The sequence below is a fragment of the Rhineura floridana genome, chromosome 9 (assembly GCF_030035675.1).
Source record: "Rhineura floridana isolate rRhiFlo1 chromosome 9, rRhiFlo1.hap2, whole genome shotgun sequence".
NCBI lineage: Eukaryota > Metazoa > Chordata > Lepidosauria > Squamata > Rhineuridae > Rhineura > Rhineura floridana.
In genome coordinates this window covers 127573729-127600845 of record NC_084488.1, presented here as the reverse complement: position 1 = coordinate 127600845, position 27117 = coordinate 127573729, and the positions used below count along the sequence as shown (strand labels likewise).

General features: G+C 52.7%; 1 protein-coding gene across 6 annotated transcripts in view; it reads left to right on the top strand.

Annotated features, from left to right (window-relative positions):
• LOXL3 (lysyl oxidase like 3) overlaps nt 1–27117 on the top strand; it is a 32869-nt gene that overhangs the window by 3001 nt on the left and 2751 nt on the right. For 2 of the 6 annotated variants that reach the window (XM_061583787.1, XM_061583788.1), the window contains exons 2-12: nt 8945–9272; nt 9727–9890; nt 14076–14290; nt 20901–21123; nt 21235–21415; nt 22367–22521; nt 23932–24108; nt 24718–24877; nt 25305–25548; nt 25728–25843; nt 26142–26278. In XM_061583787.1, the coding sequence (XP_061439771.1) occupies nt 8963–9272; nt 9727–9890; nt 14076–14290; nt 20901–21123; nt 21235–21415; nt 22367–22521; nt 23932–24108; nt 24718–24877; nt 25305–25548; nt 25728–25843; nt 26142–26278 (2082 nt within the window). In that variant the 5' untranslated portion in view covers nt 8945–8962. Of the gene's footprint in view, nt 1–8944; nt 9273–9726; nt 9891–14075; nt 14291–20900; nt 21124–21234; nt 21416–22366; nt 22522–23931; nt 24109–24295; nt 24452–24717; nt 24878–25304; nt 25549–25727; nt 25844–26141; nt 26279–27117 lie in introns of all 6 variants that reach the window. The other 4 variants (XM_061583784.1, XM_061583783.1, XM_061583786.1 and 1 more) reach the window with 4 other exon arrangements.

Sequence of the window (27117 nt, the reverse complement as noted above, 5' to 3'; positions counted from 1 at the left end):
TGTCATCCTGGTATCTCTTTTATGGAGTTCTTCAGTGTATTGCTTCCATTTTCCTTTTATTTCATCTTGGTTAGTCAGTGTGTTCCCCAACTGATTATTCAACATCCCTACTCTTGGTTTAAATTTCCCTGTAATTTCTCTAATCTTTTGGAATAGGGCTCTTGTTCTTCCCTTTTTGTTGTCCTCTTCTATTTCTCTACAATAACTATTGGGCCCTACGTACTAGTCACTCTATTGTTGCATTTAGGGTTCTGACTGTGTTTCTATCTCCTCTTGCTTTTGCTTTCCTTCTCTCTTTAACCATTTTAAGAGTTTCTTCAGTCATCCACTGAGGTCTTTCTCTCTTTTTAACTGGAGGTATTGTCTTTTTATTTATTTATTTATTTATTATGAGATTTGTTAGTCGCCCATCTGGCTGGACAACCAGCCACTCTGGGCGACGTACACGATAAAACAGTATATAAAACAGTTAAAAATTTAAAAACACAGTAAAACTAGCCCATTCCAAAAGCCTGCCTAAAAAACCAGGTCTTCAGGGTCTGGCGGAAGCTCATTATAGACGGGGCATGGCATAGATCATTTGGGAGAGAGTTCCATAGGGTAGGGGCCACAATTGAGAAGGCCCTCTCTCGAGTCCTCACCAGTCTAGCTGTTTTGACAGGTGGGATCCAGAGAAGGTCTTCTGAGGCTGATCTTGTTGAGCGGCATCCCTGACGATGCTGGAGGCGCTCCTTCAGATAGACTGGGCTAAAACCGTGTAGGGTTTTAAAGGTCAAAACCAACACCTTGAATTGGGCCCAGTAAACAACCGGTAGCCAGTGCAACTCCTTCAGCACTGGAGTGATGTGATCTTGCCGGCGGCTGCCTTTAATCAGACGAGCCGCCTCATTCTGTACCAGTTGCAGCTTCCGGACCGTTTTCAAGGGTAACCCCACGTAGAGCGCATTACAGTAGTCTAGGCGAATGGTGATCAGGGCATGTACCACCGGTGGGAGCAGATGATTGGGAAGGTAGGGGCGTATCAGATGGAGTTGATACAGAGCTGCCCGACTCACAGCCGAAACTTGAGCCTCCATGGACAGCTGGGAGTCAAGAATGACCCCCAGGCTACGGACCTGGTCTTTCAGGGGCAGTCGTACCCTGTTAAGCACCAGGTCTATATCTCCCAACCTTCCCTTGTCTCCCACAAACAGCACCTCGGTTTTGTCAGGATTCAGCTTCAGCTTATTCCTTCCCATCCAGCCACTCACCGACTCCAGACATTTGGACAGGGTTTCCACAGCCAACCTTATTGAAGATTTAAATGAGAGATAGAGCTGTGTGTCATCCTCATACTGATGACACTGCAGCCCAAATCTCCTGATGATTGCTCCCAGTGGCTTTATATAGATGTTAAAAAGCATTGGAGAAAGGATAGACCTCTGTGGTACCCCACAAATGAGGGGCCAGGGATCTGAGACCTCCTCCTCCAGTGCTACTCTTTGGTACCTCCCAGAGAGGAAGGAATGGAACCACAGTGCCCCCAATACCTAACCTCTGCAGGCGGTCCAAGAGGATACCGTGGTCAATGGTATCAAAAGCCGCTGAGAGATCGAGAAGGACAAGGAAGGTGCATTCGCCTCTATCCCACGCCCTTCTCATATCATCTACCAAGGCGACCAAGGCTGTTTCAGTCCCATGTCCTGGTCTGAAGCCCGATTTTTGCATTCTTCCCTGACAATTTCCCTGACTTCATTCCATAGTTCTTCTGGTTCTCTGTCAACTAAGTTTAAAGCCTCAAACCTGTTCCTTATTTGATCTTTATATTCTTCTGGGATGTTACTTAAATTGTATTTTGGCAGTGTGATTGCTCTGTTGTTCTTTTATAGCTTTACTCTGATTTTTGATATGACCAATTCATGATCTGTACCGCAGTCTGCTCCTGGTCTTGTTTTCGCAGAAAATATGGAACTTCTCCATCTTCTGCTACTAATTATATAGTCCGTTTGATTCCTATATTAACCATTTGGTGATGTCCACATGTACAGTCTTCTTTTCGGTTGTTCAAAAAATATTTTTTAAGAAACAAATTATTGGCTCCACAGAATTCGATAAGTCTTTCTCCTGCTTCATTTATGTCTCCTAAGCCCAATTTCCCCACAATTCCTAGTTCTTCTCTGTTCCCTACTTTTACATTCCAGTCCCCCAGGATTATCAGCACAACTTGTTTTGGTGTGTGATCAATTTCCTCCTCTAGATCTGCATAAAAACTCTCCAATTCCTCTTCTTCTGCATTTGCCCTTGGAGCATAGACTTGGATGATGGTTATGTTAATAGTTTTCCCATTTAATCTCATTGATATCACTCTCTCAGACCTTGCGTTGTTGCTTCTAATTGCTTTTGCTGTGTCACTTCTCACTATTAAAGCAACCCCATTTCTTCTTAATTTCTCATTTCCTGCATAAATATTTTGTAGTTGCCTGCTTGAAAATGTCCCATTCTCGTCCATTTTAGTTCACTCACACCAAGTATTGTAATGTTGATGCATTCCATTTCTTGTTTGACAATTTCTAACTTCCCCTGGTTCATGCTTCTCACATTCCATGTTCCTATTGTGTACATCGTACAACTCCAGACTCTCCTTTCGCATCTGTGCACATTAGCCTCTGGGCTTCCTTTCGGCTTTGACCCTGCTGCGTCATTAGTCACAGCGTTACTCGTACTTGTCCTTTGTTCTTCCCCAGTAGCTCGGTGAGTGCCTTCTGACCTGTGGGTCTCATCTTCCAGCACTATCTCGTGTTGCATTTTGGATACTCTGTTCATAGGGTTTTCGTGGTAAGAGATATTCAGAGGTGGTTTACCATTGGCTTCCTCTGAGTTTGGATGCATCTTAGTCTGTTGACTCAGCTTTGACCATTCTGCCTTGGGTGTCCCTGCTAGGAGTCTAGCCTCTTGGTCTAGACTCCTGATGGCATTGCTCTCAGCTTCTCCTACACTCTCAAACCCCCTCACCATATTAAGGTGTGCCTCCTGGAGAATTCTAGCCCTTGAGAATTCTGCAGTGCAACCCTCTCCCCACGTTGTGTCTGGTGGAAAGGACCACTCTGAGCCATGGCCACAACAGCTCTGGGCCAGCCAAGGAGGGGGAGGCTACCACTAGTCAAAGGCTTATTAGGCAGGGAGATGTGCCAGGAGCTGAGCTTTGGGGGAACCCTTGCCTCTCCCAGGGGTGTTCCAGCTCCTTGGAGGTCAACAGGAGAAGAGATGTCAATTATTGCATCAAGTGAGAGCCTCATGCAGCCCCACCAGGTCGTTAGTGCCATGATTTTTTAAATTTACGCACCTAGAAGAGCTTCCCCTCTTGTAGCCTCTGGTTGAAGCAATCATTCTTCAGGTACTGCTGCTGCTCCCTCCCTCCTGCCCAAAAAGTGGCCCTGTTGGTGCAGCAGCCTGACCTATTCCTCAGCAATGCAGAATAATTCCTTTGGCCTTTCTGCCGTCTCTTCCTCTCCCTCCTTGCTCTCCTTCGATAGCCGATTCCCTCCCTTCTGACTGGATTGGTTTTGCTGGAGGTCAGGCTGGCTGGCTCACTGCCCCCAACTCCCCACAGCGCTTTGGGCTATCCTTCCTCACATCTGCCATCTAACCACAATAGCATCCCACCCATCTTGATCCTACTTTGAAAACTCCTGTTTCATGCATTTTAACATGACCTCCAAGTTTCCTGAAGAGATTTGACCCTCCAGGTTTCCTTTCCTACCATTTCTTCCCTTGAAATACCTGTAACTTTCCGGTTCTGAACAGGATCACTGTGTTGTAGAATCTGATGGTGTCATGGTTGCCATTCAGCTCTCCTAACAAGCTGCCCGATACTGGTGATGATCCGCTCTAATCCCCAGGGTGGGCTGAGCGAGGAGGGCACACCTGCACCCCAGAGGGTCAGAAGTAGAAAGGGGGGGTTGGACTTGATGGCCTTGTAGGCCCCTTCCAACTCTACTATTCTATGATTCTATGATTAAGAGATGAGCCACTGTCAAATCCCTTCAGGAAGGTTGGACAGCAAAACCATCATGAGGATAGAAACTCAAATGAAATGGATATCGCAGATGAGGAAAAGGTCTTTTGGGGAGGGGGAGACCCTCCTAGTGTTCAAAGCACATTGCAAACATTCCTTCAGGCCAGGCCTGCATATTCCTGCAAGTGATGCATGTGCAGGGGCCAAGCCCTGGGCGCCACTCTCCATCTCCTCTTCCCGTCCCGGATGTGCTGTCACTGACAGCCAGACCAGATCAGGCCACCCTGGTCACACATGTCAGTAGGGGAGAGCAGGGCTTGCCTCAGCAATCCTCATAACAGCCCTATAAGGTCAGCCAGAATTATTATCATCCCAATGTTTCAGATGAGGGACTGAGGCTGGTACAATAGCCACTCCTGAAAGGCAGCAGCAAGTGACTCTGTGGCTATGAACATGCTAGTTGCTTACCCCAAAGCCTTTCCATTAGCTACACTTAGAGGGGGGATGAGTTGATCTGCCAATCAGTTGCAAAATCTCTTAGAAACAATTAAAAAAAAGCAGTTGAGCTGCTCCCATTTGGTTTTACAGTAAAGAGGGGCGGGGTTTGACTAGCGTTATCATGTGCCCCCATTTTCAGAAGAGAGAGGTGGAGATGCACTGGAACTGGCAGGCCAGCATGTGTGTTTCTACCCACAGTGTCTGAGGCTAGATTTTAACCCAGGACTTGCTGGCTTTCAGACCTGGCCCGGCCTTGAGCCATTGCTGTGCATCAGCCCAGTCCAGCTCCCTTTTGTGCAGGACGTTGCACTGTTGTCACTGCTGGATGTTGCCCTCTGGATGTGTCTTTGCAGCCTAGTCCAGTGTGTGTGTTGGCTCAGGAGCGACTGAGTTTGGGGAGGCTCATTTCCTGCTATAAGCTTGCTTAGGCCTGCAGCCTCTGCCCTCTCCATCCCTGGGCTTCTACTGATCTCAAAGCTTGTGTCCTCTGGAGTCTGAAAGAAAGCAGAGCTCTGGCTGAGGAAAGCTGGTCAGGATGCAGGGCCCCAGGCCAGTCTGGCCTCCAGAGCAGCCACTGCAGCTACCGCCCCTCCCCTCCCTCAGCTGCCCTGAGTCCTTCTGGAGTCAAAAAGGGTTCCCTGGTGTGCCTGGAAAGGGGGGGGGGAGAGAGAGAGAGACTGGGATTGCCCCCTCTTGCCCCAAGTAGATATGAGTCTAGGGGAGGGAGGAGAGGGAACAACCTCCAGGCATGGTCCTCTGGCCCTCTGGAGATCTTTCCCAGGTGTCTTTTGGCTCCCCACCCCACCCCTGCAAATACCTTTGTGATCCCAGGCTAGATGTTTCAGACAGACAGTGTTTAGACTGATTAACAGTCAAAAGGTTAATTGTTTCTAGAACACAACATTGAACTTTAAGTCCACAGTTGGGTAATACCTTTATTTGGAATGGACCAACCAAAATGTCACGTAATAGTAGAAAGCTTCCAGGGATTTTGGGCCCTATGAATACATTTGCAAACCAGATAAACTGGCACCCTCATCCCTGTACAAATACTGTAGCAATGCATGAATGCATGCATGGCAACCGCATGCACGCACATTTTCTGGCCAGCAAATTACGCTTGGAAAAAGGTACATTCATATTTTCCAAGCCTAATTTGGGGGGCAAGAGTGATCTGCTTAGAGAGTGCAATGGGGAGGCAAGAATTAACCTTCCCTTCCCCAGCTGAACCCTCCAGGAAGACCACCACCACCCTCGCAACAATTATTGTTTATTTAATATCTACATGAAACCGCTGGGAGAGGTTATCCGGAGTTTTGGGGTTCGGTGCCACCAATATGCAGATGACACCCAACTCTATCTCTCCTTTCCACCTGATGAAACCAAGGAAGCCGTCCAGGTTCTCAACCGATGCCTGGTATCAGTGATGGACTGGATGGGAGCGAACAAGCTGAAATTAAATCCTGACGAGACAGAGGTGCTCCTCATCAGTCGGAAGGCGGAGCAGGGAATAGGGATTCAACTTGTGCTGGATGGGGTTACACTCCCCCTGAAATCACAGGTTCGCAGTTTGGGAGTGCTCCTGGACTCAGCTCTGACCTTGGAGGCACAGGTCTCGGCTGTGGCTAAGAGTGCTTTTGCTCAATTAAGATTGGTGCACCAACTGCGCCCGTTCCTTGACCAGTCACACTTGACCACGGTGACACATGCCTTAGTTACATCCCGATTAGACTACTGTAATGCGCTCTACGTGGGGCTGCCCCTGAAGACTGCTCGGAAACTGAAATTGGTACAAAGAGCTGCAGCCAGGATGCTAACTGGGGCGGGATATAGAGAACATACAACACCTTTGTTGTATCAGCTCCACTGGTTGCCCATTTGTTTCCGGGCACAATTCAAGGTGCTGGTTTTGACCTATAAAGCCTTATACGGCTTAGGTCCAGGCTATCTGTCAGAGCACCTCTCCCTCTATGAACCTGCTCGGACTTTAAGATCCTCCAGCGAGACCCTACTCATTACCCCTTCCTTCCTGCAAGTTCATCTTGCAGAGACACAGAATAGGGCTTTTTCGGTGGCCGCCCCTAAACTGTGGAATTCTCTCCCTACTGAGGTCCGGTTGGCTTCCTCATTATCGAATTTTCGTGCACAGGTGAAGACTGTTCTGTTTAGACGGGCTTTTAACCAATGTAGTTAGTTTTAACCTTTGTTTATTTAATTTCATTTTAAATTGTTTAAACTGAATATCATGTTTATTAATTATTTCTGTTTTAATGTAAGCTGCCCTGAGTTCCTTGGAAAAAGGGCGGGGTATAAATATTTTAAATAAATAAATAAATAAAATAGGGTTGAAAATGTCTTCTGTATAACCAGTAGAAGGTTTGTCTCATACCTTATTGCAGGGGAGGGTGAGGCAATTAGGGGGAGTTGGAGCTGGGAGGGAAGGTTTAACCCTTACGACGAGGGTTGTGCTCTGCCTTCTGGCAATTCCCAGATCCCAAACTGAATCAGGCTGATTCGGTTCAATCCAGGATTTGCCCGCAGCATGTTGTGTGTGTGTGTGTGTTTTGTGCCTTCAAGTTGATTACAACTTATGGTGACTCTATGAATCAGTGACCTCCAATAGCATCTGTCATCATGAACTACCCTGCTCAGATCTTGTAAGTTCAGGTCTGTGGCTTCCTTTATGGAATCAATCCATCCCTTGTTTGGCTTTCCTCTTTTTCTACTCCCTTCTGTTTTCCCCAGTATTATTGTCTTTTCTAGTGAATCATGTCTGACATAGCCCCAAATTGTACCAGGTCAGGTATGATCTGGAGCTGCCAAATCAGATTGTCTCCAGGTCAGATTCATCCCAATACAAGGCACCAAAAAGGTCCCCAGACTGGATTGGAGGGGCCATGCACAGGGCTACTTACATCTCCAGTTGCCATACCTCAAATTGCCCCTCCCCTTTTCTAATTAAAGCAGAGCCAGCATACCTTCCTTAAGGGTCAGTCCTGTCTCACTAATCTAGTAAAGTTCTTCGAGTGTGTTAACAAGGATATAGATAGAGGTTATCCTGTTGGCATAGTGGACCTGGACTTTCAAAAACCATTCACCAAGTTACCTCACCAAAGACTCCTGAGTAAGCTTAGCAGCCATGGAATAAGAAGAGAGGGCCTCTTGTGATTCAGGAACTGGCTAGGAAACAGAAATCAGAGATTAGGAATTAATGGGCAGTCCTCCCCATGGAGGGCTGTAGAAAGTGGAGTCCCCCAAGGACCAGCATTGGGACCTTTGCTTTTTAACTTGTTCATAAATGATCTAGAGTTAGAGGTGAGCAGTGGGGTGGCCAAGTTTGCTGGTGATACGAAATTGTTCAGGGTCGTTGAAACAAAAGAAGATTGCAAAAAGCTTCAAAGGACAAACTAAGTGAATGGGCAGTAAAATGGCACATGCAATATACACAAGTGAAAAGTGATGCATATTGGAGCAAAAGGTTGTAGCATTTGAGGCTTTTTAGTTTAGAGAAAAGGCGAGTCAGAGGCCACGTGAGAGACATGCTTAAAATTGTGCATGGCACTGAGAAAGTGGATAGAGAGAAGTTTTTCTCCCTCTCATAACACTAGAATTCGTGGACATCCACTGAAGCTGAATGCTGAAAGATTCAGGACAGACAAGAGAAAGTTCTTCCTCACACATAGCATATAGTTAAGCTATGGAACTCACTGCCACAGAAGGCAGTGATGGCCACCAACTTGGGTGGATTTAAAAGAGGATTCAACGAATTCATGGAGGATTTAGGCTATCAGTGGCTACGAGCCACAATGGCTCTGCTGTGCCTCCAGGTGGAGGCAGCGTGCTTCTGAATAGCAGTTGCCCAAATCCTGCTTGCAGGCTTCCCTGAGGCCACTGTGAGAACAGGATGCTGGACTAATTTATCCATTTTGGTGTCACCCAGCAGTCTCTTTTTATGTTCATAATTAGGCTTCAGAAAACTTCTCTTGAGACTAATGAAAAAAAGCTGTCTCTTGTGAGCAGTGGGAGTTATTGTAATGCACCAAGGGGTTTGGTGGTGCTGATTGGCTGAACAGCTCTCATGTCACAGCAGGACAGGGAAAGAGCCTCCCTTGCTGGCTTCGGGGCTCTGATCCAAGAGAAAGGGGGCTGAGGCACACAGAAGAGCCTATAAGGATCTGGGGGCCTAGGCTGGGAGGGGGAGGAGCTGGGGTGGCAGGAGGGGGAAGGCTCTGAGAAGGCCAGCCAAAAGCAGCGCCCTGTGATGGCCATGGTGGGGTTTGGTCCCTGACATGAGGTAAACTTGCATCTGGGCCACAGTGAATAGAGGTTCCCTGTGGGAACAGAGGAGCCCGCAGGAGGGTGAGGTGGAAACAGGCCCTGGACCCTGAGCACAGTCAGCCTGCATCACTGGGCACTGGAGGCTCACCCCCCTTGGCCTCTCTCCCCCACTAGGTCCAGGCAGCCAGGAGGATGGATGCTGTGCGGGGCCACTGGGGGCGGTTTGGCTTGCTGTGCGGCATCTGGCTGTGGGTGAGCGCGGCCCAGCCGAGCACCCCAGCACCCACAGGGCAGAGCCAGGAGGTTCCCAGGCTGCAGTTCCGGCTGGCTGGCTATCCCCGCAAGCACAATGAGGGGCGCATCGAGGTCTTCTACAACCAAGAGTGGGGCACCATCTGTGACGATGACTTCACGCTGGCCAACGCCCACGTCCTCTGCCACCACCTGGGCTTTGTGGCCGCCACTGGCTGGACTCACAGTGCCAAATATGGCAAAGGTGTTGGTGAGCATCAGTGGGCTGGGGCAGGTAGTAAACTGGGTCAGTTTTGTTCTTGAGAAGCGGAGAGGCTCATAAACTGCAACCTTGTTCAGATCCAGAGCCTCGGGGAGTCTTGCAAGCTGTGTGTTTAAGTAATGGGTTGGTTTCCACCTCCTCCGCCCGCCCCTTAAGGTCTCCAGGAGTTAACCTGGGGCATATTGAACAGCTGGCCTGTAGAACCAGTGAAGGAGTAATGAAAGGGCCTGCCATTAAGCATGTGCAGAGTGCATTTCCCCTCTTCATTGGGTAACCACAGGCAGTCCAGAGGAGCAGGCGTTCAGGGCTCCAAGGGTGACTTCAAGACCATCTCTGGCTAGGTGTTCCCAAATGATGCTGGTATAAGCTGCCATATTCCAGCCCTCTCTCACTACCCACCCACCCACCCTGGTCATGACCTTTCCCGGCTGTGGCTTTGCAGGGCGCATCTGGCTGGACAACGTGAATTGTGGCGGGAGTGAGAAGAGCCTTGTGGACTGCCGGTCGCGTGGCTGGGGCAACAGCGACTGCTCCCATGAGGAGGACGCCGGTGTCATCTGCAAAGACGAGCGCATCCCTGGCTTTGTTGACTCCAACGTGATTGAGGTGGGACATGATTCAGGGCGGGGGCAGACTCCACACCTTCCCCTGCAGGAGCTGGAGGGGGAGGAAGGGCCGCAGTGAGCTTTGGAGCCGGGGGGGGGGGCTGGACTCCCAACGCCCAGCAGCCAGTGTGGGACTCAGAGGGGATTGGCGGCCGTCCATCAACACCTGGAGGGCGGCAGGTGGTCCCTCAATCCCCACGAGCCAGCCAGCCAGCCAGCCCTGCTTTCCTGGGCCCTGATCTGCTCAGACAACATCTCCAGCTGCTCAGGCCTCCCCTCCCTCCTCTCCAAAGCTAAGAGAGACTGTGGCTTGCAATCTCTAGGGCTGGGGGCAGGGAGGGGGGAGCACCCGCTTGGGGATGCTCTTAGCTCTGCAGGAAGAGAGGAAGCTGCTCTTCAGGCCAGGCTGTGGGTCTAGCTAGGTGGGGTGGGGCTGGAAAAGACCTCTTTCTGAAGCCTGGGAGAGCCACTGCCCGTGAGTGGAGCCAGCACTGAGCGAGGTGGATAAGGCCGTTTCCATCCCCAGGGCCGTGGGAGGGTTGCCAAGCTGCTCTCAGCCGCTGCCTGAGTGGGGTGCTCACAATCTTCTAAGCAGGATGGAGGAGACCCCCAGCTGAGTGGGTGGAAGAAGAGCCCAGGTGGGCAGCCACCGCCTTCGTGCATGGACTAGCTCCTTGCTGCTCTGTCCTGCTCACCACGTTGGCCACACACAATGTTTGTAAGAAGGATTTGGAGGGATCTGCTGCCGGTGGTATGACCCAGATGACACCTGCTGCCTTTTCAGCTGCTGCTGCCCCCCACCCCCCACCCAGATTCACGGAAGAGACCAACAGTGTCCACAAGCCTTGGTGGTGTGTGTGTAGATTAGATTAGAGGGGGGAGGAGAGCAGACGGAGGCAAGAAACAGGGCCTGCAAATTTTGCCTCCTGGGCCTTTGTGCCTGCTGGGTTGTGCTGCTGTCTGTGGGCCAGTCCTGCTGGAATGTGTCTCCATGAAGGAGCAGCAAATGTTACGTTGGAGGATGGATTTTCCAGGGCAAATGCCTTCTGGCTCCAGCACACAGATCTTTGCTGGAGCAGTCATATGTGAATTTTTCATTTTGCTGTAACTCTTACCTCCTGCCTGCCTGCAAAAGGAAAGTCAGAGCCTGGGATCTTGGCCTGGGGTGTAAGGGATTTGTGGTGGAGGCAGGAAGGGACATTTCCCCCTGTCCCAACTGGCTGGGGGCTCCAATGAGCTTGGCCTTGCATTGCCCTGGGAGTTTGTGGGCACCAGCGGGGCCCTGTGTTCTTCCATTTCCCCACTGCTGGTTTTGGCATGTTATGTTCTGGAGAAACTCCCGAGGCAAATACTCCTGCCTGAATGCTGGGGGCTGGGCAGGCTAACTCTTCTGCCCTTGTTGGGCATCATGCACACATGACCCTTTCCAAGCTGACCATGTCCCAGTCCATGAGAGCCCTGGTACAATGCCCCAGAACCCTCCTCCCCACCACCACCGGCTCCATTTGCACCTCCTCCCTTGGTGGGATGTGGAGGCTGTTCACGGCTTCTCCCTCTGTGTAAGCTCTCTGTCTGCCTGCCTGACGCCACTGAGAATTACGTCACAGCTGGAACTGGGGCACAGGCTTGACTGAAGAGATGAGACTTCACACCCACAGCATTCCTTTCTCCTGCTCGTCATCCACCGGGGAGAAGCAAAGGCCGCCTGCTGTCACTTGGGCAGAGCAAACCCATGTGCTTCCTTGTAACAGCCCCTTTCCTGTGGGTTCCATGACCCCGAAGCGGCATTTTTGCTTCCGTTGTTTGTTTCTCAACACTGGAAGCAGAACAGCAGGCATATAACCCCTCCCCCCCAAAAAAAACTCTGGCTGCCTCTTTCTCTTAGTCCCTCCCCCTGCCTTTTGGGACTGTGCTGGTCTTCTGCCCCAGGGAGAAGAGGTTTCTTTTTCAGCAAGGCTCCCCTTCCGGCCCACTCCTCCTCCCCCTCCTCCCCCCTTTCCTCCCTCCTCTTGTTTTGCTCATCTGTTCAGCCAGTGTGGTGTAGTGGTTAAGGTGTTGGACTGCGACCTGGGAGACCAGGGTTCAAATCCCCACATAGCCATGAACCGCACTGGGTGACCTTGGGCCAGTCGCTGCCTCTCAGCCTCATGAAAACCCTATTCAGAGGGTCACCATAAGTCAGAATCAACTTGAAGGCAGTACAACCAACCTAGTTCATCTTTTGGATTCTCCCTCTGTCTCCTTGAGGGCTCCAGCAGTCCTTGTTTCACTCCGGCGTCCGCTCCGATGCCTTAATTTCAGCTGTGCTTCCTGTTGCTACTGATGCAGCTCAGTTCAGCAGGAGTGAAGTTCTTCACATACTGCAGTTGTGCCAGGGCATTGACTGCTGCGGGATTTAGTGATGGCTGCCCACCTGGACCACTTTGAAAGGGGATACGGCAGATTCATGGAGGGGGGATGTCTATTGGTGGCTATAGTCATGATGACTATTTTCCCCCTCCAAGACCAGAGGCACCTTGCTTCTGAGCACTGCTCACTGGGGAATCCCTGTTGCCCTCATGTTTTCCTTGCGGGCTCCTCAAGGGCATCTGGCTGGCACCATAGTGGGAAGCGAGATCAGCCTTTGGCCTGGCCCAGCTGCAAGGCTGCCCTTGGTTTTACCCCAGCAACTTGCCAGGTGCTGTGAAGAAGACCCAGAGGGCAGAGTTCTTGGCAGAGGGCAGTATGTTTAGGCACTTTAGGTTTAGGTCCACTGTGAATTGTTTGCAAGGCAATTTGAGGGTAAAGTTGCTCACTTCCATAGCAGTCTCGATGCCCCATCCACATCTTTTGTGGTCCCCAATGAGGTATCCAGTGCAACATCTGCTGCAACTTCTTGGGACTGGTTTCAGTGGAAGTGGCCTGACGACATAGACAAGGTGCTTGTGATGATGCGGCCAGCAACGTGTCCTCTCGACCCTTGTCCTTCTTGGCTTATTAAAGCTTGCTGAGGGGGTCTCACTGAGTGGATCCAGGGTGTGGTCAACGCATTGTTGTGGGAGAGAGTGGTTCCAGCTGCCCTGAAAGAGGCGGTGATCCAACCGCTCCTGAAAAAGCTCACCCTGGACCCATCGGTCTGCAACAATTACCGTCTGGTCACAAATACCCCCTTCTTTGGGAAGGTAATCGAGAGGGTTGTGGCGCAGCAATTGCAAGTACTCTTAGATGAAACAGATTATCTTGACCCATTCCAGTCTGGGTTCAGGTCTAGGCATGGGACTGAATTGGCCTTGGCCACCCTGATGGATGACCTTTATCAGGAGAAGGACAGGAGGAGTGCAACCCTGTTACTCTTACTTGATATCAGTGGCTTTTGATACCATTGACCATGGTATCGTTCTGGGCTGACTTGGTGAAATGGGTATGGGAGTCACTGTTTCACAGTGGTTCCGATCCTATCTCCAAGGCCGTTTTCAGAGAATAGCATTGGGTGACTGTCTTTCGGCCCCCTGGCAGTTGTGCTGTGGGGTGCTGCAGGGTACCATCTTGTCCCCCATGCTGTTTAACATCTATATGAAGCCATTGGAAGGGGTCATCAGGAGCTTTGGGGCGAGGTGTCAGCAGTATGCTGATGATACCCAGCTCTATTTCTCCATAACATCTGGTGGTGGGCTGGATGAGGGCCAATAAACTGAGTCTGAATCCTAGCAAGATGGAGACTCTGTGGGTTGGTGGTTCCTGAGTTCAGATAATTGGTCAGTTGTCTGCTTTGGATGGGTCCGTACTCCCTCTGAAAGAGCAGGTCCCTAGCCTGGGGGTGGTCCTGGATCCACCTTTGTCGCTAGAGGCTTCTGCTGGGAGGAAGGGCAGGATATAAATCAAATAATAAAAAAATAAAGTAAATACTTCCAGATGCATTTATAGACCAGGTTCTCTCCCATTCTCCTCAATCAAGCCATGGGCTAACAGGTGAGGGGAGCAAGCCTCTCTTCCCTCCCCAAAGCTTATTCTTCTTGCATCCTTCTGCAGGCCTCCCACCTCCTGGAGGAGCAATCTTGGCCTCGCTTCGCTGAGGGGAGCCATTCCTTCCCAGACTGGACTGGGAGGGGGAGGCTCTCAGTGTGGGACCCAAGAACCCTGGTGGGCAGGCACTGTGTACCTGGGGCAGAGGATCCTGCATGGGGCTGACTCTCTCTCCCCTCTCCAGACAGAGCAGAACCAGGTGGAGGAGGTGCGCCTGCGCTCCATCGTGGCCTCCCATGCCAAGCGGCCGCTGCCTGTGACGGAGGGCGTTGTGGAAGTTCGCCACAAGAGTGGCTGGGCCCAGATCTGTGATGAAAACTGGGACAGCCGCAACAGCCACGTCATCTGTGGGATGCTGGGCTTCCCTGCGGAAAAGAAGGTCAACCGAAATTTCTACAAGTGAGTGAGGGTGGATGAACTGAGAGTGCCCTGCTGTCCTACTTAGCCGGATCCTCAGAGGACAGTCTTGTTGCTGACATCCACAGAGGAAGGGGCAAGGCCGACAGGAGTGGAGTGGGTGGGGTTGATGTGGACTTGCCAAGAGCTGGGAAACCAGGAGGGCACATCTAGGACCCTCCCTCTGGATTTGGTAGTGGAAACTGTTGTCATTGCAATGGGCATGTACTAGGATTCCTTTAAGGCTCTGTCCTCCTGAGTGTAAATTCTAGTCAAGAATTTGGGCTTGCTAGTAAATGACATAACCACTTTGCAGCACATTAGAACTAAGCTATCCTGCAGCTCACATTTAGCAAAGTTTATCTTAACTTGCAAAGAAGCCAAGGTTTTGAAAGAGGTTGAAAGGGAGTTGAGCTGTTTTGCAAAGGGTGTTTTTGGGTCTAGCAAGGTGACCTTCTCTTAATTCAAACAACACTGTTAGGAAACCTTAATGGAAGCGAAGCTGTCAGAGCGGAGGCCAGATTTGGGGATTGGATTTCTAAGTAAAGGAGGGAGGCTGCTAGATGCAGGCCTTGCCAGCTCACAGTGAGAGGGCCACTGCAGCAAAGGGATGCCTGGGGCCTAGCTTAGCACTCCCAGGCCACACAGCGAGCTGTTGCCCTTGGCTGCTTCCTGCCAAATCCACACTCATCCCAGCCCTTCACTTGTCCTCGTGGAAGCCTCCTGAAGAGGCTGTTGACTTTCCTTCTGCAGGCGGTTCAGACGAGCAGCCAAGGGCCAGAGGAAGCCAGGCCCCCAAAAGAGGTAACGGAGCCAGGAGGACCCTGCTTCTGCACAGCTGGTTGCCCCTGGCACCACATGAGCCACCGAGTCCACACACATGCCCGCATCTGCCCACTTGCCTGTCTGATGGGGCTGAGCTGAGCAGCTCAGCAGCGCCATCCAGGATGGATTCTCTGGCTGTGAATCCAGTGGGAAGACTGTGAACCTTGTCCCCAAACTGAGTGCCTCCTCCCTTAAGCTGCCAGCCTTTGAGTTTGAAGGCACGAGGTTCACCCAGGGACTCGGAGGCTCCGCTGGCCTGCTTGGGGAGCTGAACTGTGCTGGGGTTCCTGCTTGCTGCATCCTCTGCCTCTTGATGGGAATTGCCCAGTTGTGGATGGCATTTCTTGAATATCCAAAGGCCTTGTCCTGCCCTGGAGCACAGGCATGTCTGTTAAGGGGTGGGGGGTGCGCTGAGGAACGTGGTAGCTCTTTTCTGGACAAAACTGTGTAGCACTGATGGGAGTGGGCAGGGCCTGCATTGACTGGACTCTTCTGATCCCCTTACTCAGCTAGCTGTACAGGGTTGTTGCTGGCCAACAGAGAGAGTCTGTTGCTGCAGTAAAAGCCACGATTGGTGTCCCTGTTAGCTGTCATAAGAAGAGCCTGCAGGATCAGGCCAAAAGAGGCCTGTCTAGTCCACCACCCTATTCACACAGTGGTCAACCAGATGCCTGTTATGGGAAGCCAGCACAACAACAACTCTCCCCTCCTGCTGTTTCCAGCAACTGGTATTCAGAAGCATACCGCCTCCGACTGTGGAGGCAGAACATTGCCATTGTGGCTAGTGGCCACTGGTAGCCTCCTTTTCCTACATGAATCTAATCCTCTTTTAAATACATCCAAGTTGGTGGCCGTCGCTGCCTCTTGTGGGAGGGAATTCCACAGTTGAACCAGCTGTGTGAAGAATTCCTTTCTTTTGCCTGTCCTGAATTCTCCAGCCTTTGGCTTTGTTGGATGTCCACGAGTTCTGGTGTTATGAGAGAGGGAGAAAAGCTTCTCTCTATCCGCTTCCTCCATGCCATGCATAATTTTATAAACTTCTATCACATTACGAAAACAGCCACCGCGACATGCTGGAGAAATTGTGGGGGAATAGGTTCATAGAAGCATATGTGGTGGGAATGTAGAGTGGTTTAAAAATCCTGGATGGAGGTGCAAACAGAAATCAGTAAGATTACAAAACAGACATTTCAATTGACATCAGAACTAGCTTTATTAAAACTTTTTCTGAATTTAGCACACGAGAGACTAATCAGATATATGTTGGTAGCTGCACGTCAAGTAGTAGCTCAATGCTGGTGAGATCTGGCTGGTCTTTTGTTGGATGGGAGGTATAGAAATGTGTGGGAAATAGTGTTCGTAGAAAAATTGTCACAAAATTTAAAGGCAGCTGCTGGGATGAAAAAAAGGACATCTTTACAAAATGCTGGCAACCATTTATTTTATACACTGTGCAGGGAGAGAGAGGTAGAGAAGTTCCAGCCCTCTTTGTAAATCTTTGGGCTGCAAGATTATTGTTGATCATTGCAGAGAGAAAGAGAGAAAGAACATAAGCAGAGCCTGTGGCTGGATCAGGCCCAAGAGGACCCATCTAGTCCAGCATCCTGTTCTCACAGTGGCCAACCAGATGCCCCAATGGGAAGTCTGCAAGCAGAACAGGAAGGCAAGAGCGCTCTCACCTCCTGTGGTTTCCAGCAACTGCTATTCAGAATTGCCTCCGACCATGGAGGCAGAGCATAGCCATCCTGGCTAGTAGCCACCGCTAGCCTTATCCTTCATGAATTTGTCTAATCCTCTTTTAAAGCCATCCACGTTGGTGGCCATCTCTGCCTCCTCTGGGAGTGAGTTCCATAGTTAAACTATGTGCTGGGTAAAGAAGGACTTCCTTTTACCTGTCCTGAATCTTCCAGCATTCAGCTTCATTGGGTGTCCACGAGTTCTAGTGTTACGAGAGAGGGAGCAACACTTTTCTCTGTCCACTTTATCCATGCCGTGCATAATTTCACATACTTCTATCATGTCACCTCGTACCTGCCTTTTCTTTAAACTAAAAAGCCCCAAATGCTGCAACCTTCCTTCACAGGAGAGTCACTCCATTCCCTTGGTCATCTTGGTGGACCCTTTTCTGAACCTTTTCCAGCTGTACAATATCCTTTTATTCTTGCACTCAGATCTGCTTGCAGGCTTCCCATTTGGGCTTCTGGTTGGCTACTGTAAGAACAGAATGCTGGACTAGATGGGCCGCTGGCCCGATCCAGCAGGCTCTTCTTAGATTCTTACATGAAGCGACCAGAACTGCACACAGAATTCCAAATGGTGCCACAGCACAACTTTATATAATGGCATTAAGATACTGGTCTTTTATTTTCAATACCTTTCCTAATGATCCCTAGCATGGAATTTACTTCTTTCACAGCTGCTGCACATGGGGTCAATATCTTCATCAAGATATCCACTATGACCCCAAGGTCTCGTTCCTGGTCATTCACCGTCAGTTCAGACCCCATGAACATATATGTGGGATTAAGATTTTTGCCTCCACATGCATCACTTCACACTTGTTTACACTGAATTGCATTTGCCATTTTCCCACCCATTCACTCAGTTTGGAGAGGTCCTTTTGGAGCTCTTCACAATCCCTTTTTATTTAACAACCCTGAACAATGTAGCATTGTCAGCAAACTTGGCCACCTCACTCCTGACTCTAGATCATTTATGAACAAGTCAAAAAGCACAGGTCCCAATGCCAGTCTTTGGAGGACTCAACTTTCTACAGCCCTCCATGGGGAGAACTGTCCATTTATTCTTCCTCTCTGCTTCCTGCTACTTAACCAATTCCTGATCCACAAGAGGACCTCACCTCTTATTCCATGACTGCTAAGCTTACGCAGGGGTCTTTGGTGGTGCCCTTGTTGAAAGGTTTTTGAAAGTCCATGTACACTATATAACTGGCTTGAAATGCAGCTGCCCTGCCTTCATGTTCCTTGGACTTGGACCGAGTCCCTCACGGCCCCTCCAAGGCCTTGGCAACAGGGGCGGCTCCTGCAGGGCAGAATTGCCCCCACCCCTGCCCGAGGGCCAGGCTGTTGCTTGTGCCTGAGGGGGCTCAGTGGGCTGTGAGAAGGGAAGGCACCAGCCAGCAGAGAAGGCAGGGCAGGAAGGAGCCTGGCCTTGCTGGGTGTGTGTGCGTGCGTGGGGTGCCTGCCTGCAAGTCTGCCAGCCAGCCAGCCACTGCCACCACCCTGGACTTAGCCCGCAAGTCTGGTGAGCTCACTTCATTCTGCGAATGGCACTGAGAAGGAGCCGGGGGTTTTCCGTGGAAGCGCGTCAGCCCAGTGGGTGGGGAACACCTGCCTGATGTGAATGGAGGTCTGGTGGTGGCCTCGGGACAAAGGCTACCAGTGTGTGTTCCCTCTGGCCAGGGATGGCTGAGCGATGACTCACTGGCAGGCATGAGGGCCTCTCTGTGCTGCCGGGAAGAAAGAGGCGTCTTTGCCAGCAGGCAAAGGTGGTTGAGGCTGGCATTCGGAAGGGAGCGCGGGACCCTGGTGTTCCCCAGCATGGGCATAGTCCTCTTGCCAGGGCCAGTGTGGGCTTTTGCCAGCAGTGCCTGGCATGACACCATTGGCTTCGCAGCTTGGAGGGAAGGTACCTGAGGGAGGCCCTGAGAGGGGAAGGGATGCAAAACTATGCAGACAAGGGGGGCAGGGAGGGGGAGCTTTCCTCTCTCCTTCCTGATTGCAGAACTCAGGATGTGCGCTAGTGTCAGGGCAGAGTTCCAGCAGGGGACGGAAGGGAGCCCCTCTTGGCACCATGTGGCAGTTGCTGCCGCAAGATCATGGTGCCAGGCACTAGCCTTGATGGCTTTGGACGGGTGTTTGGCCAGTCCGTGAAGCCCATAGGAAGTTGCCCTGGTCCTGGCCCACCCAGCCCTGTGCTGCCTGTTCTGACTCTTCCAAGTTCAGAAAAGGCCTTGCCCAGCCCTTGGGACCTTCCGCATGCAAAGCCTTGTGCGTGCTCTGCCACTGAGCGAAGGCCCTCCCAATGAAGGCCTCTTGATGCTATTAGCCACGAGAACTCAATGGAGCCTCCTCCTTCAGAGGCAGTCTACTGTCTACAGACACCGGCTGCTAAGGACAAAACATGGAATGTCGTTAGCTTTGAGCTTCCTGAATCTGGCCTGCTGCTCTTGGAAACAACTGGGTGAGCCAGGCAAATGCTTCAAATGGCCCAGCAAGGGAGCTCTCACGTTCTTCAGTGTCACGAGGCAGAAGCGACGTGACTGTAGGTGCGGTATCATGTGGCTTGTCAGCACTGGGGTTGGGGCTGCTTGCATGAGTGCTGGGGGAATGGATGCCAGGCTTGCTTCTGACAAAGCCAGGACAGACTGGCAGTGCCGCAGTGGCTGCCAGCCTGATCCATTCTGGAGGGGTGATTGAGCCGAGACTTTGCAAGCATCCAGCCCTCATGGCAGGACGCATGGGTGGTGGGCTCCTTCACTGTTGTGTTCTGTCTGTCTTCCAGGCTTGTTTCCAGGTCTCGCCCCAAACATAGACGCAGGGAGGACTTTAGGGGCAGCAAGAGGTAACTGGGCCTTGTGAGTCACTGCAAGGTTGAAGCCAGGACTCCCCCTGCCCCCCCAGCTGGTGCACAGCTGCTTGGCGTGGCTGCGTCCAGGGAGAGCCAGAGGCTGTTTCTATTTTTCTATTTATTAGAACATTTGCGGTCATAGACCCAAAATACAAATGGACATCAACAGTACAGACAAATTTAAAACTTTTAAAATAGGAGATTCCTAATTTACAGTCCGAAGTAATAAAAGCTTCCTTTTCCGTATGATTTGAGCTATAAAAAGGAACTTGGCCACTGTTTTAGTTATGATCTTATCATTACCAGACATTAGTAACTGGAGAAGCTTCTTATGTGAGCAACCAGGGAAGGCCTTAAAAATTGGAGATATAAGCCTGGAGCGTAATTCCAAATAATAAGTGCATACAAACAATATGTGTGCAATTGTTTCAGCCTCTCCCTGGGAGCAGGGACACAGCCGCAGCTCTGGAGGAATTCCTCGGAAACGGCCCTCTGCCATCGCAGAGGGGAGACAGTTGAATCTGGCTCTAGAAAATAGAAAACGGTAATGGGGAATTCTCAAATTTTCAAGATACCCTGCAGGTTTTAAAAATGGGAGGGTCAAATCAAAAGAAAGAGGTGAACAGGAAGTACATGCACTAGCTCTTAGGTATTGAGAGTCAATATCCTTAAGGCGCTGTGATATATTCCTCTTTGCTACTTCTAGATCCCAAGTAGACAATGTTTCCAGTGAGAAACCCATACGATTTATCCTTTCATGGTAAAAACTAGACCAGGAACTTACAAAAGAATCCTCCCATAATAAATTTAGAAAGCCTAGGGAGGGTCCAGCATAGGCCATTTTGACCCAATAATTAAAAGCCCAAAGCCAAGGTGTACATTCCAATGATGTAAAACTGACCTCAAGTCGGAGCCCAGCTGGGGATGCACAACGAGGCAGACCAAATAAAGTGCGTAAAAAATATGATACCACTGCAGAGGCTGTTTGGCAACAGCCATTTCCATGCACACATGCCCCTCCCCTGCGCACAATGAGAAGGAGGCTCTGCTCGGCCTGTCCCCAATCCAGTGTCGGTGCGAGCCAGGCTTGCAAGGATGCTTGTGACAGCTGAACATGTGACATGAGGTGACACACGCCTGCCGGGGCCCCCAAGCTGCTCCTTGCCTAGTGTGGTGACGCTGGCTCCTCTTCCCACAGGCTTTACGCGGAGCGGCAGCAGCTCAACTACCGCCTGCACTCTGTGGCCTGCACAGGGAATGAAGTCCACATCTCCATGTGCTCCTTCGAGTTCTACAAGGGCAATGCCACCACAGCAGCCTGCAAGGGTGGGATGCCTGCTGTGGTGAGCTGCGTGCCTGGGGCCCCTTTTGCCATCAGCAGGGCCCAGAAGAAGAAGCGACAGCAGCGACAGCAGGGGCAGGTGAGCGGGCTCAACATGGTCTGGCTGGAGTGCCCCAGAGAGCAGCCTGCAAGGCACACTGGGCAGGGCAGGCCGAGGGCAGCAGGTCTCACCTCCTTGTGCTCCCCACAGCAGCGTGTCCGGCTGAAGGGCGGAGCCAGGCCTGGTGAAGGGCGGGTCGAGGTGCTGAAGGGTGGTGAATGGGGCACTGTCTGCGATGACCGCTGGAACCTGGTGACGGCCAGCGTGGTTTGCCGGGAACTGGGCTTTGGGAGTGCCAAGGAGGCTCTGACGGGAGCACGCATGGGCCAAGGTGAGTCTGTCCTTGGTGGTGCCTCAGAGCTGCAGCCGGCAGGAAGTTAAGTGGGTTCCAGGCCCAGCTCTGCCCATCACCACAGCTCTAGCCTGCCCCCCCAACTCTGCCAAATAGTCCCTCCACATCACCCAGGGCAAGGGCTGGCAGCTGGACTCCTCCTCGTCATCAGTCAGGAGCATGAGACCTGCTGCGGGGGCCAGAAGGGCCTGGCACATAATGATCCCCCCCATGATGCGCACCCCCCCATCCCCTCACCACCAGCCTTCATAACAGCTGCTCACTGCTCTGCAAAATCCACAAGGAAAATGGAGGATTGCTTTGGATGAAGAAAGCAGTGCTGTTGATTTCCATCATCATCATCATCATCATTGGTGGGTTTGGGCAGCGATTCGCTGTGGTGCAGCAGCTGGACTGAGAGTAGTTTGTGTGTGCAGCTTACCTGTGTAAAGGAGCAGGCTTTAAATCACTGAGACTTCAGACCTGGGAGAAAATAAAGAAAGGCTACTTTATTGATAGAAATGCATAGTTGATAGGGAAGGCAGCCGAGTTCTAGCTAACTAACTAAGTTGCAGGCGCAGTGGCCAGGCTTGGTCGATGCCCCACCGCTTGCTGGAAGAGAGAGAGAGAAGCAGGTGGTCTCCTCTCCCTTCTGCGACCAGAGGAGAAGCAGGAAGGAGAGGTGGAAAGGAGTGGTCAGCTTCCCTAAGAGGTACCAATTTACATGCAAGGAAGGTAGATGAGCCCAGATCAGAGGGATAGCCTAGCCCCCTTGGAGGACTATCTCTCTCCCTGGCAGACAGACTTCAGCCCTCAGATCTGAGTTGCCGTCTTCCGCGCCTCCAACAATCATCTTCAGCGCCATCTGTTTATTTGCTTGCCATTTGCCCAAAGCAGCTCTCAACATATCACATGGACAATAACAATTCCAATGTTCCCTCTCCACACCAGGCATGGGCCAGATCCACATGAACGAGGTGCAGTGTTTGGGCCCTGAGAAGTCCCTCTGGAGCTGCCCCTACAAGAACATCACCCAGCAGGACTGTAAACACTCCGAGGATGCTGGTGTCCGCTGCAACATTCCCTACATGGGCTACGAAATGACGGTTAGCTGTGCCATCTGCTGCGTTGCCACCACAGCAGGGCGAGGAAGTCTCCCCCCACCCCGCAGGCCCTTCCCAGCCCAGCTGGAGCCCCCAGTTGACCTTCAGCCCTCTGAGCCAGGCCGTTCTCTCCTCATAGCCCACCTGCAAAATGGTGCTGGGGGGGCTGGCTCTGAACCGCTTTGCTCCTCCCCTTCCTCTTCCCACTAGACCCTCTGGAGTGGCCAAGGGAGACAGCACCTCCGGGGGGGGGGAGCCCAGAGGCTCGAGGATCTGGCTCCCCAGGTCCCCTGGTGAGGAGGGAGCTCCGGTCAGCCCCTTCTGGTCATGAGTCAATTGGAGAGGCGGAATCTCTGGTTTCCCAGCCCCTTCCCAGGTGCATGTTTGCTCAGAGCTGAGGTCGTGGCGGGGGATACCTTGAAGCCTTCCAGTTGAGGCAACCTACCCTCTTTCCTGTGGCTGCTGGGCTTGTGGCCAATGTCCCACCCCTGCTGCCTGGAGGCCTTCGGGGCCAGGTGGACTTCAGGAGCACCTTTGGGTGCCTGCCCAAGAGGCTTCGCAAGTACACCTGGCAGCGGAGGAGGAGGAGAGCGCCTTTGCCTGAGTGGACTGGGAGCTCGCCTGAGGGAGGAGGCTCCTTCACGAGTCTGGCCTGGGGCCCCTCTGCCCTCCTCGAATGCCCAGAGGAGGAGTCCTAGAAGCCTTCCAGGGGCAGGACAGCCCCCAGCACCACCCATCTCTGCCTGCAGCTGTGACTGCACTGGGGGGCTGGGCTGGGCTGGGGAGGCCTCCATTTGTCTCCTTTGGCTGTTCCTCTGCGACTCATCCTCTGCTCTGAGCACTGGTCACAGGAGGTGGCCACCTGGGGCAGCTGAGGCAGGGAAACAAACCCTGAAGAACTGGCATGGACTGCTGTAGCATGTGGGGGCGCTAGGGCCTCTGCACACTTGCTTCCTGAGGTGAGAGGAGAGAGCAAGAGCTGTGGGGGGCAGAGGCTTTAGGCACCCCCCTCCTGAATCGATGGGTGGGCCAAGGCAGGGGTGAGTTGTGGCCACACTCCCAGTTCCCATGTAGCCCCTCCCCATAGAAACCCCACACAAGGAGTGGGCATCGAGGAGCGCAGATGAAGACCCACTCCTTCCTCTCCCAGTTCTGCAGTGGACCAGCCACGGAACCACTCTGCTCATGGAGTGGCTGGCTATCTCACTGCCCCCCATCGTTGCCCAGTTGCCACTACAGCACCCACCCACCCTCCAAGGCGGATGATGGGCACCCATTAGCTCTGGCCACAAGGATCCCATCTTCAGAAGTCAGCTGAGTCCATGGAGGGGGGCAGAAGGAGCCCCCCCCGAGAGGCTGCTGTCTACCCCCCAGCTGACCATTCTTCTCTCCCCCACCCCTGTCTCTCCACAGATCCGCCTGAGTGGGGGGCACAGCCATGTTGAGGGGCGGGTTGAGGTGGCGCTGGGGGCCAGGAGCAATGACAGCCCCCACCAGTGGGGCTTGATTTGCGGCGATGGCTGGGGGACCCTGGAAGCCACTGTGGCATGCCGCCAACTTGGCCTGGGCTTTGCCAACCATGGCTTACAAGTAGGTATTGGCACTTCCTGGCCTGCCTGGGCTGTGCCAGCTTCCTGTTGCCGCTAACCTCGTGGCTGAAGGCTTGCAGCAGCCACTAACCGTGCCACTGCCGTGGTGTGCTCCAGGGGGGGGGGAATGTGGCCCGGCCGGGGTGGGAGGGCACTGCATGCTCATTTCCTGTAGGGCTCTTCCACAGATCCGCATAGTTGGTGGCCGAACCGCATTTGAGGGGCGTGTGGAGGTGAAGCGTGCCGGGCAGTGGGGCACAGTTTGCAGCACTGGGTGGAGCACCATGGAGGCCGTGGTGGCATGCCGCCAGCTGGGCCTGGGCTATCCCATGCATGCTGTGACGGTAGGTGGAGGATGGAACCTGCACGGAGGGGTGTGTGCGTGTGTAGCAGGAACCACTTGGAAGATGGGGGGGATATTCCTTCCTTCCTTCCTTGCCCCAGTAGAGACAAGGATCAGGAGCACAGCTGTGCCGTGCAGGTGGCAACCACTGCAGCAAATGCATGCATGCACGCCGAGGCTCCAACATGGTTGTGTGTGTTGACATGGGAGGGGCCTGCCTGCCTGCCGCATGTGCCATTCCCTTGCCTTTTGCGCTCTGTCTCCAAGGAAACGTGGTACTGGGATGGCAGCAACGTGACCGAGATGGTGCTAAGTGGCGTGAAGTGCGCAGGGCACGAGATGACGCTGACCAACTGCCAGCACCACAGCGCCGTCACCTGCCAGAAGACGGGCACGCGCTTTGCTGCTGGAGTCATCTGCTCAGAGAGTGAGAGGGGCAAGGGGGGCCCTGCACTGCTGTGGGCAGGCGGGCCGGCCAGCTGAAGGCCAGTCCGTGGGGGTGAGGGTGGGGCTGGGAGAAGGGGAGGTCCCTTTGGATCCTGGGGAGCCTAGACATCACCTCCCACCTCTGCTGGGGAAGGAGCAAAGCCTGCAAGGTGGCTGTGGGGGTGCTCTCCTCTGCTGAGAGGATCATCTGTGGGAGCAGTAATTAAGATGAAAAAGAGCCCCCCCAGCCATCATTGAGCTGGCCCAGAGGTGTGGGGGGGGGCTGGCTCTCTTCATGTGCCTGTTGACCTGTGAGCTCCTCACCCACGGGCTTCGGCTGGCCCTGATCCACCCCCCGCCTTCCTGATCAATGCAACCTGGGCTCCTCTGGCAGAGGGGCCTCACAGCCCCCCAATATTTCTTCACAGCTGCCTCAGACTTGCTGCTCCATGCCCCACTAGTACAAGAGACAGCGTACATTGAGGACCGCCCTCTGCACATGCTCTACTGTGCTGCGGAGGAGAACTGCCTGTCCAGCAGCGCCCGCAATGCCAACTGGCCCTATGGCCATCGACGTCTCCTGCGTTTTTCCTCTCAGATCCATAACAATGGCCGAGCCGATTTCCGGCCCAAGGCAGGGCGCCACTCCTGGGTCTGGCACGAATGCCACGGGTGAGGGGCAGCTGGCCTGGGCGCATCCTTGCTTCCCTCCCAGAAGGTGGTGAGGACTTTGGGGTGGGATGGGAGCGCATGCCTTGTGCTCTGCAGGCAGCTGTGGCTCTGCCCTTTGCTCTTGCTTGCACAAGGGCCAGGTTGCCCCCCCCGACTCATTCTGTGGTCTCTCACGCCAGGCACTACCACAGCATGGATATCTTCACCCATTACGACCTCCTGACGCCCAACGGCACAAAGGTGGCAGAGGGACATAAGGCCAGCTTCTGCCTGGAGGACACCGAATGTGAGGAGGGTGGGTGACGTGCACCAGCAGCTGGGGGGGGGCGGATAACGGAGGTGCTGGGGAGGGGGCAGGTGTGTGCAATACTCTGAGACTTGGAAGCCCAGCTGGGCACAGCCGGCTGCTGGTACAGAGGATGACTACCAGGCAGTCTGTGCATGCTAGAGGCCCCCTTCCTCACTCGTTGCTGACTTCCAAAGTCAAGTATGGCCCTCCCTCCCACGGGGTCCTCCCATGTAGGGCAGCTATATGGGAGAGCAGAGGAGGAGGTCCCCTGACAGACCCTGATGCCCTCCCTCCATTTGGACAGATGTGGGCAAGCGCTATGAGTGTGCCAACTTTGGAGAGCAGGGCATCACGGTAGGCTGCTGGGACCTCTACCGCCATGACATTGACTGCCAATGGATAGACATCACAGATGTCAAGGCTGGAAACTACATCCTGCAGGTGAGTGAGGTGCCAAGGTGAGTCAGGTGCAAGATCCAGGGGCCCAGAATCTCCCCCCCCAAGAATGGCTGCTCGACTGCTTCTGAAAGAGGGAGAAAAGGGACGGTCACGGGGGTTCTGCCCCCTGGCCAGAGGGAGGTGCTTGTTGGCTCACTGTAGACTTCGTACAAACCCAATAAAGTTTAAATACAAGGCAGGGATATGGGGTTTAGGAGCAGGGAAATTGCTTGTTTAAAGTATTTATTTGCTGCCCTTCATATCAATGACAAGATGATGCCAAAGCGTCATTAAACACCATCAGGTCTGAAAGCAATCAAATAACTCGAAAGAAAGAGCAGAGCAGCCGATCGCCAAAGTCTAGAGGCTTAGCTGGTCCAGCCAGAGGGCAGCCCCTAGAATGGACATTTTAATTCCAAAGCCAGCACAGGGGATCAGCCAGATCACCTCAGCCAGGATGCTCAGAGGCCTCCATGTCAAAACAGAGAAGGCTGTTCCAGCAACTGAACCACTAATAAGAGCAGGTCTGCAGCAGGATTAGACCAAAGGGGGCCCATCTAGCCCAGCACAAGAGCACTCTCCCCAGTTGCACTTCCCAGCATGCTGCCTCTGACAGTGGAAGGAGAACATAGCTATTGTGGCTTGCAGCAGGTGGTAGCCTTATCCTCCATGACTTTGTCTATGGTGGCAGGGGCTCTGACAGAGCCTCTCCTGAGGATCATATGCAAGAGAGGGCCTTCCCAGTCAACAGCCAGCACTTTGAAATGGGCTTGGAAACAAAATGGAAACCACTCGAAATACAAATGTGGCAGCCACGATCAGCTGGTGTCCCCAATCCCTTT